Source organism: Bombus terrestris, chromosome 12 (assembly GCF_910591885.1).
Source record: "Bombus terrestris chromosome 12, iyBomTerr1.2, whole genome shotgun sequence".
Lineage (NCBI taxonomy): Eukaryota > Metazoa > Arthropoda > Insecta > Hymenoptera > Apidae > Bombus > Bombus terrestris.
In genome coordinates this window covers 10,584,395-10,601,726 of record NC_063280.1, presented here as the reverse complement: position 1 = coordinate 10,601,726, position 17,332 = coordinate 10,584,395, and the positions used below count along the sequence as shown (strand labels likewise).

Genomic DNA, 17,332 nt, shown 5'->3' with positions numbered 1-17,332 from the left:
GAAGAGTTCATTGGCAACGAGCGATCATCCTATCTGCATCTCGATCACCGGCCGGTCGTTTCGGGGCGCGCGCATCGATCAGCGATGGCTGCTCGTTAAGGTATCCGCGATCAAAAAACGAAGAGGCCAATGGGCTCGCTGATAAAAGAGAAACAGAGACGACAGAAACAGCGCAGACGGGGGAGGCAGGAAATCGTCTTCGTAGGCCGAATGGAATTCGCCGAGTGACACCACAAGTCGCCGGAATTTCAGCGTTGCATAGCCCGGGTGGCTCGCGGTCCAAGGGATGCGTCTCTTTCTCCCTAGACCCTGCTCGATGTCGCTTGTTACGCGCGTCCTCGCGATCGGTTTCGTTTCTGTATACGTGCATGCGTGTTACATCGAGTCCGGATCGGGAGCTGGCAGCCCGATGTTCCAGTTCCCTCGGCTGCATTCAAGGCGCAAGTAGCGTGCCGCGCGTGCTGATACTTCAGCTTCTGTTTGCACTACTTCGGCCGAGGTGGTATGCAGCCCGCGGAACCCTCCCTTTTCGTCTTCCCTTTAGCGCTCTCTGCATCAACTCGGCTTGCTACTTACCGCATCTACGGATTACCATCCGGTCATGAAATTCTGAGTCCAGTCGGGACCAAGTTGATACGCGAATTCGTCATTTCCCTGCGCGCTGGTGTTGCTAGAGGTAGAAACAGGTTCGTTTCTTCTGTCCGAACGAAAACGTTTCGAAAGAAGAAATTGTACGGCAGAAATCGAGGGAACGTATCTACGACATCGTTTCGTAGGTTATTAACGTTTGCCAACGACGGCGATCGACTACGTTTTGTCGTCTGCAACGCGAGTCGCGATCGTTAATTAAGTACCCGCTCGCGATACTCTGCGACTTCTACCGCGACGAACGTTTGAACTTCCGCGAGTATTCGACACTATTCGAGTCGCATTGTTTTACTCGCGTTACCACGCGCACTTAAAGCGCAACGCATGCGGTACGTGCACGACTACGTGCAAATGCGTACGATGTTCCTTGACTCGTTGCCAATTCGAAGCGTGCGCGAAATGCGCGAATGTGAGTCACTCGTTCGTTGAAATTATAGCAGCCGCTATTTAGCTGGGATTAATTATCGATGCTAATTTGTAAATCTCGACGAAACGAGGATAAAGGACAGTACGCGCTGCGACTGTGTATCTACGAATATAAGCAGGTTTACTGGCTTTACGAAAACCTCGAAAAATACGTAATCGTTTCTCGCGATAATTCATTGGCGTACATACGAAATGACAGGAAATGAAAAATAATACTAAGCGTAGCGTTGCAACAGGAAAGGGCAATTAATTAACCTATCTATCGGAATAAACAAATAATCAGGAAAGAAACTGATGGCAGGAGACTCTGGAAAACTCAGAATTACCTGACTAAATGAAATCCAACTTGGAGGGCAGTCCGCTTAATAACGGAAATCTCGAGGGTGCCGATTTAGCTCACCCCATCGCGAACGAAGAAAGGAACGAAAACCGCCAACTCCGTTTCGTGCTGGTCCCATCCCCTTTTCTGTCCTTCTCCGTTTCCCATCAATTATTATCGTCTTTCCACGGCTTCGTAGGGCTGACGCCGACATCGTCGGCGCCCCACGATTGGGCGTCGGAACGCTCGACGTCGCCATGGCGACCGACCCCCTTCGACGAGGGTTGGCCAAAGGTGGGGACGAATAACTCGCGAAAACACGTAAATTAAACGCACTATGGGGGTTGATGGGGCGGAATGGGGCCGAGTGGGTGTCTCAGACCGTGAAACATAGCCGTCATAAGCGGATATTAAAGCGTGCTTCCGGGGCTGGGGGAGAACGTTACGGGACCGCTCGTAAACGCTCCACGGGAAAAATCCTCGCTTTTTCTCCAAGATGAGTCCGATTCGTCGGTTGAAAACCGGGTTTCCGCTGTAAATGAAATTGCTTCCTTCGGCACAATTCCTGCCGAGGACAGCCAGTTTGTCAATTAAAAGAGGAGAAGCTTTTTTCTTTGTAGCTGTTTCTATCTTAACGCGGTAGCTGCTTCCTTTCCTCTTGATTTCTTTGGTCACGTTTGAATCTTTTCTACGACCGTACAATTTTCTTTCTTATACTTTTACATATCAATTTCACGCTTAGACTTACACCCTTCGCCGTGGCAATTCGCATAATTCGCTCGTACGATACAACAGAAGGTAACGAAAGAAAGGAGATATCGAGAAGCAAAAACAATGCGAAGAATACCGAGGGATAAAAAAAAAAAGGAGGAAGGAACCTGAGAGACGCGGAGAAACGTGCCGAACTCGCGCAACAACTTTCCCTATATGCGTTATTTCGTTCGACCGGCGGTTCTTCAGCGTTTTATGCGCGCCGCTACGCCGAGGTATGAAACCACGCCAATTACCTTGTCAATTACCTCGATTGATGGTCGCCGCCATATTGATTTCACAAGCAATCAAAGATTGCACCGCGTTTTCCTAGTAGATCCGCGAGCAGTTGCGCGCGCGCTCCATCTCCTGGTCCAGAGTGAGCGATAATTCTTGCTTTTGCCAGCGGATGCCGAAGACGCCTGATATCGAACCGATCGGACCAGTAATCCCAAGTATTTCTCACTCGTGCTCGCACGGATACCAATTCTGCGTATCTCGGCTAAGATTTAGTATCTCGTAAGTCACTATCGAAAGTCGCGACTCACGCCAAGCAAAAAAAACTCTATCGACACGTACGAGACTATCGCACGAAGCCTCGGCTTCACGGCTGTCTTATTAGCCGGTTGTGCGCGCTGAAAACGCGTCACTGTTCTTCCTTCTGAGGCGTTCGTCCTCGTGAACGCGGATTTAAGAAGCGTCGCTCGAACAAACTTGGAGAGAAGATCTTACGTTTCCTACATAAACGAGCGTTCGAGAAACTAAGCCGATCTACTCCACTTTTTCTAAATTTCTCAACTCCACGTTGGGATGCGTATGTAATTTCAATTTGAAAAGTAAGTTATTTACTTCTCGAGGTGTCGAAGATTAATTACATACCTGAGTAGCGAAATCGTGAAATTCGCAGAGTGGAGGAGCGTGGCTTGCGAGCGATTCGCATAATTCAACTATACATCCTCCACACGCGTTAACACCATCTTCATCTTCCAACTAGCAGCGCTCCACGTTCAACCGGGTCGATGTAGCGTCTAAGAGCTCCCCAAACTTTCTCGAAGCACCGAACGTTGTCTGATTACGAAGCTTCCAAACGGGTCACCGGACAATTATGCTGCTTAACGCGTCGCAACGTTCAACTTGCGTCTATCGACTTTTCACGTTGCACGAACGTGTACAGGTGCGTTTCGGTAACGGCGGACGAGAAATCGCATAGATTATCGTCGAGAGACTGTCGTATCCGAGCGAAGGATTGACAGACGGTGCAACAGGCCCTCCGGCAGCTGACTGCCACGGAATCAAAGCGTGCAAGGTGTCTCGACATTGTCACGCTCGTTAGAAGTACAAATGCGCCGAGACGCGGGCCGTTATTTATTTCCCTTCGATTGCGATCTAGCGGATCCTTTTGCGGCACTTGAGCAGAAACGCGCCGATGCTCGATGGCGTGTGCTTATCCGTCTCGATACCGATAACGTTTCGACTGGAATGTTTTTGAAACAAGAAGACGCCTCTTGTGAAAATTTATGCAGAAATGCAACGTACGTATACCTGTGCTACGTACGTTTAGAGACAACGACAGTGCAAATGGCGTATTTGTCGAGGAATTTGAAAGATGTGGAAGAACTGGAGGTACTGTTCCTACGTAGATTTCAAGTAAATTGGGATCGAAAGTTATACAAGTACAGAATGTTGATATCGCGGTAGAATGAAGCAACTTCGAGAGCCGTAAAGTTTCCTCGTTGCGCTTTTATCGTACTGGCTACTCAAATTTCCTCTAATTTTATCTTACAATTAATACGTTCACCGAGGAATTCTCTAAACGTTCTTACAACAGCTTCGCTGCCTGCATTCATACATCGATCTACGGTGCAGTATTAAACAACTGCGTTTAAACACCCCATCTTTCCGTGGCACTCTTCAACGATCAGCAAAGCCATCTGCGACAAAGAAGGCGCCTGAACCTGTCATCGTTCGCCGACAACGAGCTTCCAAGTGTCTCTAAACGCGTCGTTATCATCTGTTTACGCGCTTTCCGGCGCGTGAAAAAATGGCACCGAATGTATAACCGGGACGTAAAGCGGCGAAGTTTGCATTTTGCCTGGACTGCCGTTGGGAAAATATAAACGCTTGGAAAGTGGAGATCGTCGGCGTGACGCGAGTTATGCCGACGTAAAAACCAGCGGACGAGGCGCATTCGAAATAACCGTGGAACGTTCGTATATCCACGGGGAACGTTAAACGACCGGGCACGAAGCGTTTAACGCGCATTGACCACATGGTTCGGCTTCTCGTTGTCAGCGTGTCCCCGGCCCCCGGCCGAACTTTACGCCGCCGGTTCGTTAAAGCTCCCGCGGACGGCAACGGGAAGTTAAAGGGTAGCAGTTACACGCATTCCACCTTTCCTAATGCCGAAACTTTAAACGGACAAGAAGCACGCGGCGAGACCACGTTGCCGTTTGCGGCGTCGATTCCTCGCCGTCCCAAATTAGTCTTCTTGTACGTTGACAATTTAATATTTGTTACCGCTGTACGCTGGTCGCCAGTTTCTTTTTTCGCCGAGGCTTTCGATCCTCGTGTCTTTAATTGTTAGTGTACGCGCGGACTTCTGTGTAACCTGACTTTGTAGCGAAATGGACGCGATACTGAAATTGTGCCTTACGGTGTTCCAGAAGGGAGAGGTGGAAAAAGAACGAGGGATTGCGTTTTGAAGAATATATTCCTTTGGAAACGTAACGGTAATGTAACAGTTAATCGTTCGATCGATTGGAATAGTCGTCTGCGACGTAAATTCCTCGACTCGGTGATCTTCTTGAATATGAGGTAACTGGAACATTTTTACCAAATCGATAGCTATCGGAGCAGATAGCTCGTTATCGGATATCATTAAGATGGAGGGGGAGACGCATAGAGACGGTGAATTCGAGCGGAATGACGCGCATGGGAAGTCATAGCGATGTCAAGTCACATAATCGCGGTGATGCGCCATTCAATTACAGCGTCATAAAGTACGCGCATGATGGCCGGAAAAACGGTCGAAGGATCGTTAATTGCTTTCGCGACGGAACAGGGGATTAGATCGTTCTGCGTACATAGGCCAGACGGCTATCGAAGCTGCGCTATAATTTACCATCGCGTCGCTTTTTCTCTGTATATTCGTGGATTTGAAGATAGAAAAAACGAACGAAATGCCGCATTAATCGCGTGTAATTAATTTCACGTCGCTCTTAATTCGTTTCTTCGCTAATACGAAACGTTTGGTCGTTTCTAAGCCCGTTTATCGGCGCGCGAGTGTTTTATTATCTCTCTTCGTACTTCGATCGAACTGTTTCGAAACCAACGGTAATACTTGGAAAAGAATTACCGAGTTTACTTAGTTTACATAATTGCGGAGTTTGGAAGATCGTGTTTCATGGAACCGAGTGAATTACGTGGGAATTCAGAATACTTGGTCGAAGAATTCCTTTCGGCGGACTATTACTCGCCACTCGCATAACGCAATAACGCAAATGTAATTCGTACGTTGGTCATTTCGTTCACGCGCTATTCGACCTTCTTCCGCTGCAAATCCGCGATTGCGGCCTTCTTAGAAACGCACGCGGAAAAATGTGCCGCCATTGTCGAACGGAAAGTGCCGGCAATATTACACGTGTAGACGATTTAACCGGAACGTGTGCACGATACGAAATAGAACCGACTTTGCTTGAAACTCGTAACGAGAAAACGAGGTCACGAGCGTACGCTACTTTGCAAATTGCGCGCATTGTTCACCATCGAGACTAATTTTCTCGGAGGAATAACGCGAGTAGAAAGCGAATTGATTTCCGACTGATCGAAATACCGATGGAACGCCAGCGAACTGCGTTACCGCGTCCACCTTTTTCATCGAACGAACTCAGTCCCGTCGCATCGTACCGTGGATAGTGGCGTTTTGCAAGGCTGACCTATTACAGAGAGTCAGGATTTCCAGCATTCATACACCTCTCTGGTTCGTTGGAATCAAAAATCCGTGTGTTCGAGCATTCCGCGGGGTGCGGCGCGCGCGCGGAACCACCATGGCCGGGATCCGCACGAAATGGCGGTGCCTTTGTGAGGCCCCGGTCCGAACGGTCATCGTCGAGGGTTTTTACCCCGTTGGAATCCACGAAACACTTTTACGTACGCGCTGGGTCCATTGAAATGCAACTCGCGTCCCCGCTTGCTCCAGCAGCCCCTCCGTTCCTTACGCCCAGCCCCATCCCCACCCACGCTCGATGTCGCTTTCGAAGATCACTCGTCGATAAACCACTAATCTGCCTTCCTTTGTTGCTCGCGATCAATCTTGCCCGTTTTTCTCCATCGACCAGAGAATATCGGACGTATAAGTACCGTCGGACGATAAAGACTCTGAAATAAAGAGGGGCAGTCTCTGTGGGTTACAGTGGATGAACAGGGGGCGCAAGAATAAGAGGTTCTCGATCAGGTTCGCGATATTTGTCAGTCGTTCTTTGCACATAATGGAATTTGTTAAACGATCGACCGGGACTCTAGGTTTTTAGGTAATTCGATTCACGAATTATTAGATAGGCTGGAAAATGTCCAAGTAATTTGGATGAACGACGATGGTTTTCGCGAAGTTTGATGGAAGTTGTGCATTTTACGTACGCGTATCGCGTTATAATACTACACAATTGTACGTTTTTGTATTTTTAATAAAAATACGCGTAGACGAATAAAATTTGTTAGCAGATAAACTCGATAATTTCGAAACATGTGCTCATTATTGTGGCTAAGATACTACTATCCCTAAATGTGTTCGTAGAAGAAAATAATTGCCAGAAATTCCAACGATCGTTCTTAAACAGAGACCTTAACCAACAGAGTCCCTTTCGCGTCTCTCCGCTAAATCCGTATCCCTTTCCGAATATATAATACTTCCCCATCATCGAGCAGGCACAAATACGCGGCAATCTTTAAGCACCGACACGCGTATCCGTCCAACAAACAAATACGTACATTTACCGAACAAGTTTTCTCATCACGTGCCTGAGGGACCGCGCCTCCCTTGTTCGCCCTCCGTCGGTTGCTCCTCGGGGAACCCTCTCAAATTGATCCCGCAGCTTCTTTCTCGCCAGGAGGAAGAAGAGTCGCGACGAAATCTAGATAAGAGGCAGGAAAACGCATAAACCGGCCGCCACGGTTCAAACCGTGACCAAACGTAGGCAGAAAAAGGCGGTGCTTTTTAAAAACCAAACGTTCTGTCTCTTTAGCTTCGAAGAAACGAATTACAGGCGTACGCGCTCCGTACCAACTTTCTCGATACAATAGCGAAAAAAGGTTTATAGCTCGTAAAACGGTTGACCGTTGCGCGAGTTCGGGCTTCGGCTGACCGCACGCGGCATCTTGAGAATTTGTTCATTTATTTCGCATTAAACCAGGTCCGAATTTTATAGCCAGCTAAAGTCAGACGCGACAACAATGTCGTTAAGGTATCCCAGGACGACGGATTTATCGTAGCGCCGGTAATCTTATCCGGTTCCTTTTCAATTCCCTTTTGTTCTCCACACTGTTAAATTTCACGTGGTATCCATCCACGTGCGAATAGCTCGAAACGAATTTCATAATTTTCGCACTCGTTTTTCTTTTTTCAAAAACGAACGCTCCAACGAAATTTTTCATATTCTTCTTGATTTTCATCGTATTTCGAAACGTAGAATGAACCGTAGAATGCGTGCCGTGAATTACGAACCATCCTACGTGTAGTTCAATTTTACCCACCACATGGACGATTTAAAAGTTACACCATTTCTCTTTCAAACTCTGGCATTCACAGTGGTGGCGTAATTCGAGTATTTATAGAAAATTACTCTAATTTAGAATAGATATCTCGTTTATTCGGATAAAAAGGCTTTCATCGTTTTATCTTTATAAAGACACCGCGTCATATTTTTATTATACAACTAATTATCGAACGAGAGGAATGTTGTCGACGCACGATGCGTAAAACGACTCGCAATGGAATAACAGCGTTTTGACGTTCGAAACGTCGATGTTCCCGAGGGGTTAATTACTGCCGCGTCAATATCCGATAGGCATTTATCGAATTCATCGGTAGGATAAATTCGAAATATTCCTGTGAATTTCGGTCCTTCTAATAATTCGTTTTGCGAACAGGCACGATGATTTACGCGTCATTAAAATTGTTCCGACCTTTATCGTTTTTCAACCGAGCAAACTATTTTTACCATTTCTTCGGCTACCAGCCGTTTAAGATCGCAATTTTACTCCGTATTTTGCATCGTTTGCTAAAAACCAACGAACTTTCTACACGGTCGGCACCGTACAAAGAGCGAACCACTCGACAACAGTCGAGATTACCGGAGTTCATTATCAGGGAAAAACATGGCTGGCTGTTATGTCGCCAGAGAAAATCGAAGCGACGATTAGCGGCGCGAGAGGAAACGCCACGACGTTTAAAATGGAATGCGCCAATCAATCGACACGTATAAACCTTCGCGATTCCGCGCGGCTCTTGGTTGCGTTTTTCTTTTCTTTTCGTCGATGGACAGGATAGGGACCATTAACTTGCTCGATTTTACACGGACCTATGAGGTACAACTAGTCTTGTCTCATATTTCTACGTCCTCTTTTTTCCATTTTCTTTTGGGTTTCGTGTTCGCAAGTTGCACAGTTTCTTTATACAGTTTCTCTTATAGGTCGTAATTTTCACGTGCTACACGATCCGGCTCGATCGTCGACAACAACGTTGCAACAATGGCGGTTCTAACAACGAGCAGAACGTTTAACCCGCACGAGGCGCAAACTCGTTTGAGAAAGATGGGGCGAGCAAAGCATTAGAACCGAAACAAGAGGGATGAGCTCGTACACGTGTTCGAAAGATCGCCAAGTACACTCGTGTGTTCGTTAACCACGGAGATAAGGTGCCTATACGTAGGTGACACGTGTTACGAAAATACACGGCTAAGCAGCACGGAGGGAGGCGGCGAGATAAAATTAGAAGGAGAGAAAAGCGCGTCGTCGAAACGTTTGTTTTAAGGTCCCGCCCGGTTCCACGACATTCGCCGCAATTTTTCTTTTCACGTCCGCTTACGGCACGGAGAAACGCTTGAATTCGGTGAACGGAGGGCTCCTCCCGGTTCCGGGGAACCTAAATTAATAATAACGTTTGAACAAAGCGCGGAAAAAATACGAGCTCGCGAATGAGCCAGCCTCGTGAACGATTAAGTTCGACCGTTCGATCTTTGTAATTACAGTGTCTCGCTTGCTTTTCCGAAGATTAATGTTCAGGTTTTTCTTTAAGATTAAATCGAGGTTTTCGTGTAGGAAAAATTCAATTTATACGTGCCTATTTATTACGGTGACGTACGTAAACGAGTAGTAGGAAGAGAATCAAATTGCCAACGCGAACACGATGAATTATCCGCTAGTTTTGTTACTCGTTCGGTGGAACACATTCAGCGAACACGTAGCCTCTTGTACACTTTCGTTTTCTTTGTATTTACTTTTTCCGAGGGAACGACGCTTCTGAATGAGTTATCGCGGCAAAGCCTCGAGCCCACTCAATTATCTTAATGAGCAGAAACGCCAATAGACGCGCCACATTTTCGAGGCTACGTCTTATTTTTAAACCCGTTCCCGCGTTGACGAATTTGCGAACGCTAGTCACCCCTAAATGGTGTACGACCCTTCGCAACAACTGTCAATGAGGAAATTTCTTTCCGAAAATTTTTTCGAAAGCCAGCTTGTAATTAACTGATAATTTCAAGCGGCAATGGGAAAACTAACAGCGATTAACACCTCGTTAAGAGCCTGCAACGTTAATATTCTATTTTATACATGGCATTGTTGCATTTGGTAATGAAAAATTAGTTCGATCGATAAATAGAGATAGGATTAGAGCGTATGTACAAAGTACAAAATAAAGTTTGGATGGTTTTTCATTGTGTTTTATAAAATATTTGTAAAATTACAGTGACCGTCTAATATCATCTGAATTAAGTATTAAATGTAACACGATACGAGATATACCGAAACATAAAGCAGTACATTAAGGGATAAAGCGAAGAATTTAAATTCTTACGCGGAGGCGCATAAGGAAAAGGTACAATAAAAATGCAGAGTCACAGTGTACTCGAAAGAATGCATAGTTTCTTTATGACAGACGCAGGGGCAAATATTCCATTAAACCGACGTTTATCTTTGTAACGGTATCCTCGTGCGCAAGAATTGCGTACACGTAATACACCACCTATTCCGTGCATCCGTGTTTAATAGCTTCCATCGCAACTTTTTGCTTAAACTTCGCCATATATGAAATTTCGTTTCGTTCTGCTTGATCTGTCTGGTATTTCGCGTACGAGCCTGATCCCTGTAATATTATACATTCGTTTTACCATTCTGGCCAAACATATTTGACCCCACACGACCATCAGCCGTTTATAAATGTACAACAATGCGTATTATCGAAAATTATTGAAACGCTGAATTATGTACCAATTAATATTCCGTTACAGCATTCGTACAAATGAAACTATTCTGCGAACATTTTATTATGTTAAATGCATCGCGAAGTTCCCTATTTCGATATAGAGTTCTCATCGTCGAATTATGCAACTGTGAGATCAACCCCCTGCCTTGTGAATTTTTCTCTGTACAAAGACCTGTACGTACAAAACAAAAAGAAACAAAGGAAAAGGGGGAACAGAGTGAAAAAGGAATACGGAAATCTGCGCGGCGTCGATCCGTTAAGATTCCAAAGGCGAAAAACTATTTCTGGTATAGTCACGTGCGAACCGCAACGCCGCAAAAGTCTCCAACGTTTGCCGCGTTTCCCTTTCCCGCATCGGTTAACTTAGATTCTTCGACGAACCACCCATCAAAATGATAAACTTCTCTCCTCCCATGAAAGAAACCGGAGCAAGCACGTCGGTGCATTTATTTTCGTACTCTACTTTTCCCCGTGTCGAGTGGATAATAGATCGAAATTCCAGTTGAGAGAATCACAGGGGCATCTTGCCGCTGGATAGTGCGCCAACAGTCTGACCAATCGGTCCAACTATGGCGCCACCGATCAAGAACTGCACGTCGGTAAGGTAGGAAAATCGATTGGTTGCAACGTTGCCGGTTCTAGCGGGCATTCGGCTTACAAAGCGGATAGTGGGGGTTAGTTACGGCGGAATCGCAAATATTCGGTGATGGTGGTGCGCGACAAGGGTGATAAAAAAATCAGTGTCGCGAGAACGTGAATTTGGACGGGCCTAGTGGACACGCGAGGCCATGCGTCCGTTTTACGTCGCGTTCGCACACGTCGCTGCACGATCTCGTAGCGTCGCGATGCCTTTGCTCGCGTCGTTCCTCGCAATTACGCAATGATTAGTCATCACGATGTTGGATCCGGGGTGTTAGGATCGTTTGTGACTTTGTTCGATCGAAAGATTTCTTTCTCGATGGTTGATCGTGGATGAACAGTTGCGTTTATTTTAATCGTCGAGATTCTGTTGATCCTAATGACGAACGCTCGAGCTGACGACGACGCTCCTTTATGTTTAAGGTTACCAGCATGAGCTTTTGGTCCCGCAGACGATTTCATATCACTCCGCTACAAGCGTTTGCGGCGCTGTTTCTCATGATCATGCTGTTTTGGTACAGCCTCAGTCGGCAAGAGACGCCTCAGCAACCGTGCAGCGTGCCCGAGGAATTCACGGAGAAGCTACACGAACTTACCTACAGGTCCATACGATTGAGTTCTAGTTACTGGCTGTAGATAAGTTCACTTTTGAACACGTGGGTCAATTCTCCTTTGTGCTGGCATGCTAGTTTGTTCTGCGATCCTCTAGTACTTGCTTAAATTATCGCCTATATTACCTGTAATTACTACTCCTAATGCTTACAACGATAAGCACGTTAACTAATTAGTTAATCCTATGTTTTACGAACAGCTGTGATTTTAAAGATACCAGAATGTTGTCTCCCATTTTTGTTACAACGATTTGTTTAAATAAACTACACTTTTGTTTACCCTTGATCCTAACCTTTTCACTAGGAACAATCGCATATACACGATATATATTTGCACTTCTATTTATTTCTCTTACACTGTAATTAATTATATAAAGTATTTATATGTTCATGAACGTATATTTCTCCTTATAAACAACTCCATTGACCGGTATACCGATAGACTGAGCATCTCTGCTTTCAATTATTCCTCAATTTCACCAACAATTATCTGCACATTCGCTAACAATTTTATAGCTCGCTGCACGATCAAATCGAGCCGAATGATCACCGAAAGTTCGCTTCGATCACGAGGTGACGAACCGTCAAATTCGTCTGCGTGACTAGAGCGAAACTTTCACTAGACACGGTTTTCTCTCGTCGCGAGTTTCACCAAGCTATCGTTCGTTCAACTCTTTTGTCGTGTGTGACTCCATTAGGGTCCACTTAGTGCTAGCGAAACTGAGCATCGTGCACTTTCTGTGCTTCGGAGGACTCTGGGGTCAAGTTCGAATCGGTCGTGCCTTGCCATGGGCACGTAAGGTCGAGCTTTGCTTGGTCGACACTCTCAGAGACGATGTCCTAATCACGAAAGCATTTCGTCAAGCTGCTTTGAGCGCTACATACCTGCACGCGGCCGGTGTGTATCGAATCCAGGAACACGGGGTCGGCGAAGATGCGCCCAAGGTGGAGGTCGTCGTCTTCGAGAAGGATGCCGTGGTAAGTTTTATTACTATATTTTCGTTTTGTACTTTAGTGGTAGAATATGCGGTTAGTACAAGAATATAACTGAAACAAATACAGATTTTTTGTACAAGTCATTTTCTGCCAAACGAATACTGTAATTTATTTCATGGAATAGAACATTTACAAGGGACGAGGATACGAGATACTTGAAAGTTGTATGCCAACAAGTATGTCAGAAGCTACGTTACTATCTGCAAACAGTTTTGTTTCTCACAAAATATCAGATTCGTATGTTAATGACGATCTCTCGTTACGAGTTGTAAACTCCAAACTGTGTGAACATCACCTACGGTTTACGAGATGTGTTTTACATATCGGACAACTAGGACAACAGAAAGTTATCGTTTGGCATTATTTTCGGCAATAAACCGTTGAACTTTCTTTTATTAACATTGCTCAGCTTTAGTACGTACGATATAAACTTTTAAAGATCGTTTTGCAGCATAGAAGAACAGGAATCTAGAACATCAAGATATTAAGGTTATTCCAAACGTTTTTCGTTCTGACACAGCATAACGAACAATTATATTTCATCTTTTACTATACCCAACTATGACGCAAAAGTAAAAGTTCTAACGATGAAATTAAGTTTACAGCGAATAGAACTAATATTTTCTGTTTAGAATACACGCGTTGTTTAAAACACTGAACGTTAAAAACGTCAAAAATTGGGCGCTTAGAATTTCATTAAATAACTAAATTCTTCAAGCTTGTTTAGAATAATCAATTTGTTTAAAAAAAGAATTATCTAACTATATCAAAGTTATAGTTATACAACGCATATAAAATTAAGAAACACGTTCAAACTATGTTACGTATTCAAGATTACTTAATTATTTAACGCTTGAAATAATAATTTCTTTCTTTTTCTACAGACACGAATGGTAAGAAGAGTAGGTTGGACAAGAAGGGTGTTGCCTCCGGACTGCGAATTTTCCCCCAGTCTACAATGTTTTCCACCTCGGCTTATAATTCCTCCCTTACCGGCGAAACTGTTCGGTAGTCGATTAATACCTGTCCCTAGAGGAGGCATCGAATTGCAAAAATATCACTATCCTAACGATTGGTGGCTCGAGGTGAAACCCACCGATTGCACCGAGCTACAAGAAACCAACGCGTAGTGCTACATTTCATAGTAGACGCGATATATTCCCGATGTAACGATAAATCTTTCGAACAGACAGCCGAAGATGTCCTCTAGGATTACTAAAGAAAGGACAAAATGGAACGCGCGTGTTACCTTTGTCCGGTCCTATTACGAAAGCATTTTTATTTTTCATAGACTCGTTTCACGAAACTACTAGAAATATATAATTCGAGACTTGGAATTTATTGAAATTGGCAATGTAAAATCGAAGATTCGTATTGAGAAGGAAGCTACGTATTAGGTTGTCCGAAATGTTTATTTCTGTTTTATAAGGAAATAATAGGCGCGCAATGTTTTTTGTTTTATATTAGTTTATCGAATTACGCGGCAGCATAATAATAGAAACAGAGCGAAACGGATCACACGTAATTCAATAAAATAATATAAAACAGAAATTGTTGCTCATCTATTATCACCTTATGAAACGAAAGAAACGAATCGGACGATCTAATATATATTGTTTATTTTATAACACGACTCGTTGCGTTTGTTTGAACATACGGCAATGTGCAAAAGTTTCTGACCAAATAGATTTACAGTTTATATTTTAAAGGCGACGTTCTAAAGAATTTTAACTATACAGTACACGGTATAATTGAACGGTAATAACGATTGTTATTTATCAATTATTAGAATATGAAGGGAATTTTTGTTATATCTTTCACTTGCTATGTCCTTATCTAATAATAAATTCTGTTAGATATCGTTTTTGGAATACAAAATGGAAACTTGCGTATAGTTTGCGAATTTAATATATAAAGGAATCTCATGGAATTAGTTTTGATAGCTATAAAGTAACTCGTTGAGTTTCAGATTAATTTAAGAATCGTACATAAAACACACGATGGTGGATGATCGATCATTAAAATCATCGGTGAAAGTTCGTGTTTTGTTTTTACAGACTTTCGGACAATGTTGTTCTTTCAGCTATTAAAAGACGGTTGATGAATGTAATTATTCGTGAATAACAGGTTTCGGTAACGACATTGGCGATGTTCTAGGAAAAAGTCGCTCCTAAGAAAGTACCACGAATTATAGCTAAACTACGCGAGAAAAGTTTCAACGTTCGGTCGTCGAATAAGAAATTTTGTGTTTGCGATTTTATACGAGCGTTGAAACTTTATCATTTTTGTCATTGTATCGACAGAATCGTACGCTCTCGTGATCGAAATTACCGATCGCGACACCGATGAGAAATATCGGAGACAAATATATGATAAGCCAAAGAAACAATTAGTTTGCTGGGTGGCACGTAAACGGGGAAAATGAAATTTTCCAAGCGTAAATTAGAACTTATGAAAGTTAGACAATTGTGTCTTCATACTTTACACGCTATGATTTCATTTAGCGAATAGCAAATATTAGAGACAAGTCTGATAGTGAGTGTGAACCCTTTGCACTTTGCCGATTGCTTTAATGATTACAATTAAATGATTACGATTAATATATTATGGCGATATTTATACGAAATACTAAAATTTCATTTCATAGAAAATTATTTAATTTTCATATTCTCGATCTTGCTCGATTTCATTTCACTACGTTCTTTAAATCATATTTGATTCAATTGCTTTTTTTTTATTTAAAAACCTAGGTAATATTTTTATGTTTGCGAAAGGTACGAAAGAATCGTTATTAATATAAAGAATTTCACGCATCTATTTGATGGCAATGTTTGCCTCGAAACATTGGATGCGTTTTTTATTTCTTGGAACGAGACCGAGATCGAGATATAAAATTTGGAAGACTGTAACGTGAGTCCGTGATACATTTTTCAAGGTATTTTAAATAATAAAATATCTTGGCTCGTCGTATAATATAAACGTTATACGAAGATACGGTATATTACGCGCGATGTATTATCTTTAAACCTAGCCGACACATATTATGGCACGCATACGATATGTTGTCGCATTTCTGTCACTCTGAGACAAGACGTTAGGTTGTAATTAGTATATCGCGAATGCAAAGGGCTGAATTTACCATAAATTATACACAGACAGAATCGCAGTAAGATGATGTAAATTGGACAGTAAGCGACACCCTCCTGTCTACAATCGTTAATAAGTCACTAAGATACTTTTCCATAAGGTACGATTTAATTTGTATATAAATCTAATTTTTCTTATATCTCTCCAACTTGAAAAATCTCAAGTTATTTCTATTTTTAAAGCTACAATTTTTCATCAAATTTGTTTGATTCTCTTCTTTGAAATTATACAATTCTTCGTTAAATCTTACTGCGATCCTGTGTATGTCCACTGTAAATGGTATTTACATAAACAACCTAACAATCTCTGTGTCTATTAACTATTTTGATCCGAAATGTGAAAAGATACAGATATGCTTCTTTCAAAGCTTTGATAGTACAATTATTTATACGACTATTTGTACCGCTTTTTAAACGCTATATCAACGAAAACAAACGTTCCAATTTTTCCATATTTCTACAGACTCGTCGAATTCCTCTCGAATTAACGTTGCATTCGCATCCGTCGATTATCGTCGTTAGAAGTACTTTCTTCGTCGTCGTTTCATCGAATTGTATTGTGATTCACGAACGTAGCATGTTTTTCACGATAATTCATGTTGATTTGGCTGTGAATGTTGAAACGTGTTTGCGTCGACTTTATTACAGTGCCATGTAATTGAAAATGTAAAGACGTTCGTGTAAAAGCGAACGACAATTGCCGCTTATGATTTTGTTTTGTTTCGCGCAATTACTATCTCGTGATCAGGCAATATATTTAGCGTTTTATAATTTTATATAATTTTTACTTAATTTTTATATCTCTTCTTCTTCTTGAATTCTTATTCTTGTTTTTTCTTCTTAACGAGTGTACTTAAAAGTTAATTCTCGTTCGAAACGTAAAGTAATGTACGAAACAAACTTAACAAAGACTGAACTTATTCTATACGCTATTTTAAACGAATTTTTAATTTATTCTTCGGTTAAAAAAAAAAAAGGACCGAGTATCGTTGTTTGCATCTAATGGAGAACGAGACAATTTAACGTTACTGCGGACAAAAATGATAGGAATCGTTGTAAAAGGAAGTTGAGAAAGCGTTTGTTAACATTTGATCTATACTATGCTTCCAGAAATTGTTAATCAGCGTTACATTTTCCTGTCGATTGTGTTTCAAATTAAATGCACATATCATTCCTCATATTTTATATGGATGCACATATTTGTATGTAACGTACCTTGTGAGTGACGAACGATCCAAGTCATTGTAGTTGTCCCTTAAAACCTCACACGTGGTTAAATAAAACATGTAAAAAAAGAATCGCCTAACTTGTAGCTTCC

The 17,332-nt window shown here is 42.7% G+C and overlaps 1 protein-coding gene across 1 annotated transcript; it reads left to right on the top strand.

The window, feature by feature from the left end:
- The first annotated feature begins 11,262 nt into the window (after positions 1-11,262).
- On the top strand, positions 11,263-17,312 carry LOC100651727. Its single transcript, XM_003399637.4, has 4 exons — positions 11,263-11,601; positions 11,685-11,863; positions 12,571-12,850; positions 13,753-17,312. The coding sequence occupies exons 2-4, from the start codon at positions 11,694-11,696 to the stop codon at positions 13,996-13,998; spliced, it is 696 nt and encodes a 231-aa protein (XP_003399685.3). The 5' UTR covers positions 11,263-11,601; positions 11,685-11,693; the 3' UTR covers positions 13,999-17,312.
- Positions 17,313-17,332: the final 20 nt, after the last annotated feature.

What these genes read in the sequence shown, in the direction of transcription:
- LOC100651727 (XM_003399637.4), top strand. Translation starts at nt 11,694, where the DNA reads ATGAGCTTTTGGTCCCGCAGACGATTTCATATCACTCCGCTACAAGCG. An exon ending in CTACACGAACTTACCTACAG is followed by an intron (nt 11,864 to 12,570) that starts GTCCATACGATT and finishes TGACTCCATTAG; the next exon opens with GGTCCACTTAGTGCTAGCGA. An exon ending in TCTTCGAGAAGGATGCCGTG is followed by an intron (nt 12,851 to 13,752) that starts GTAAGTTTTATT and finishes CTTTTTCTACAG; the next exon opens with ACACGAATGGTAAGAAGAGT.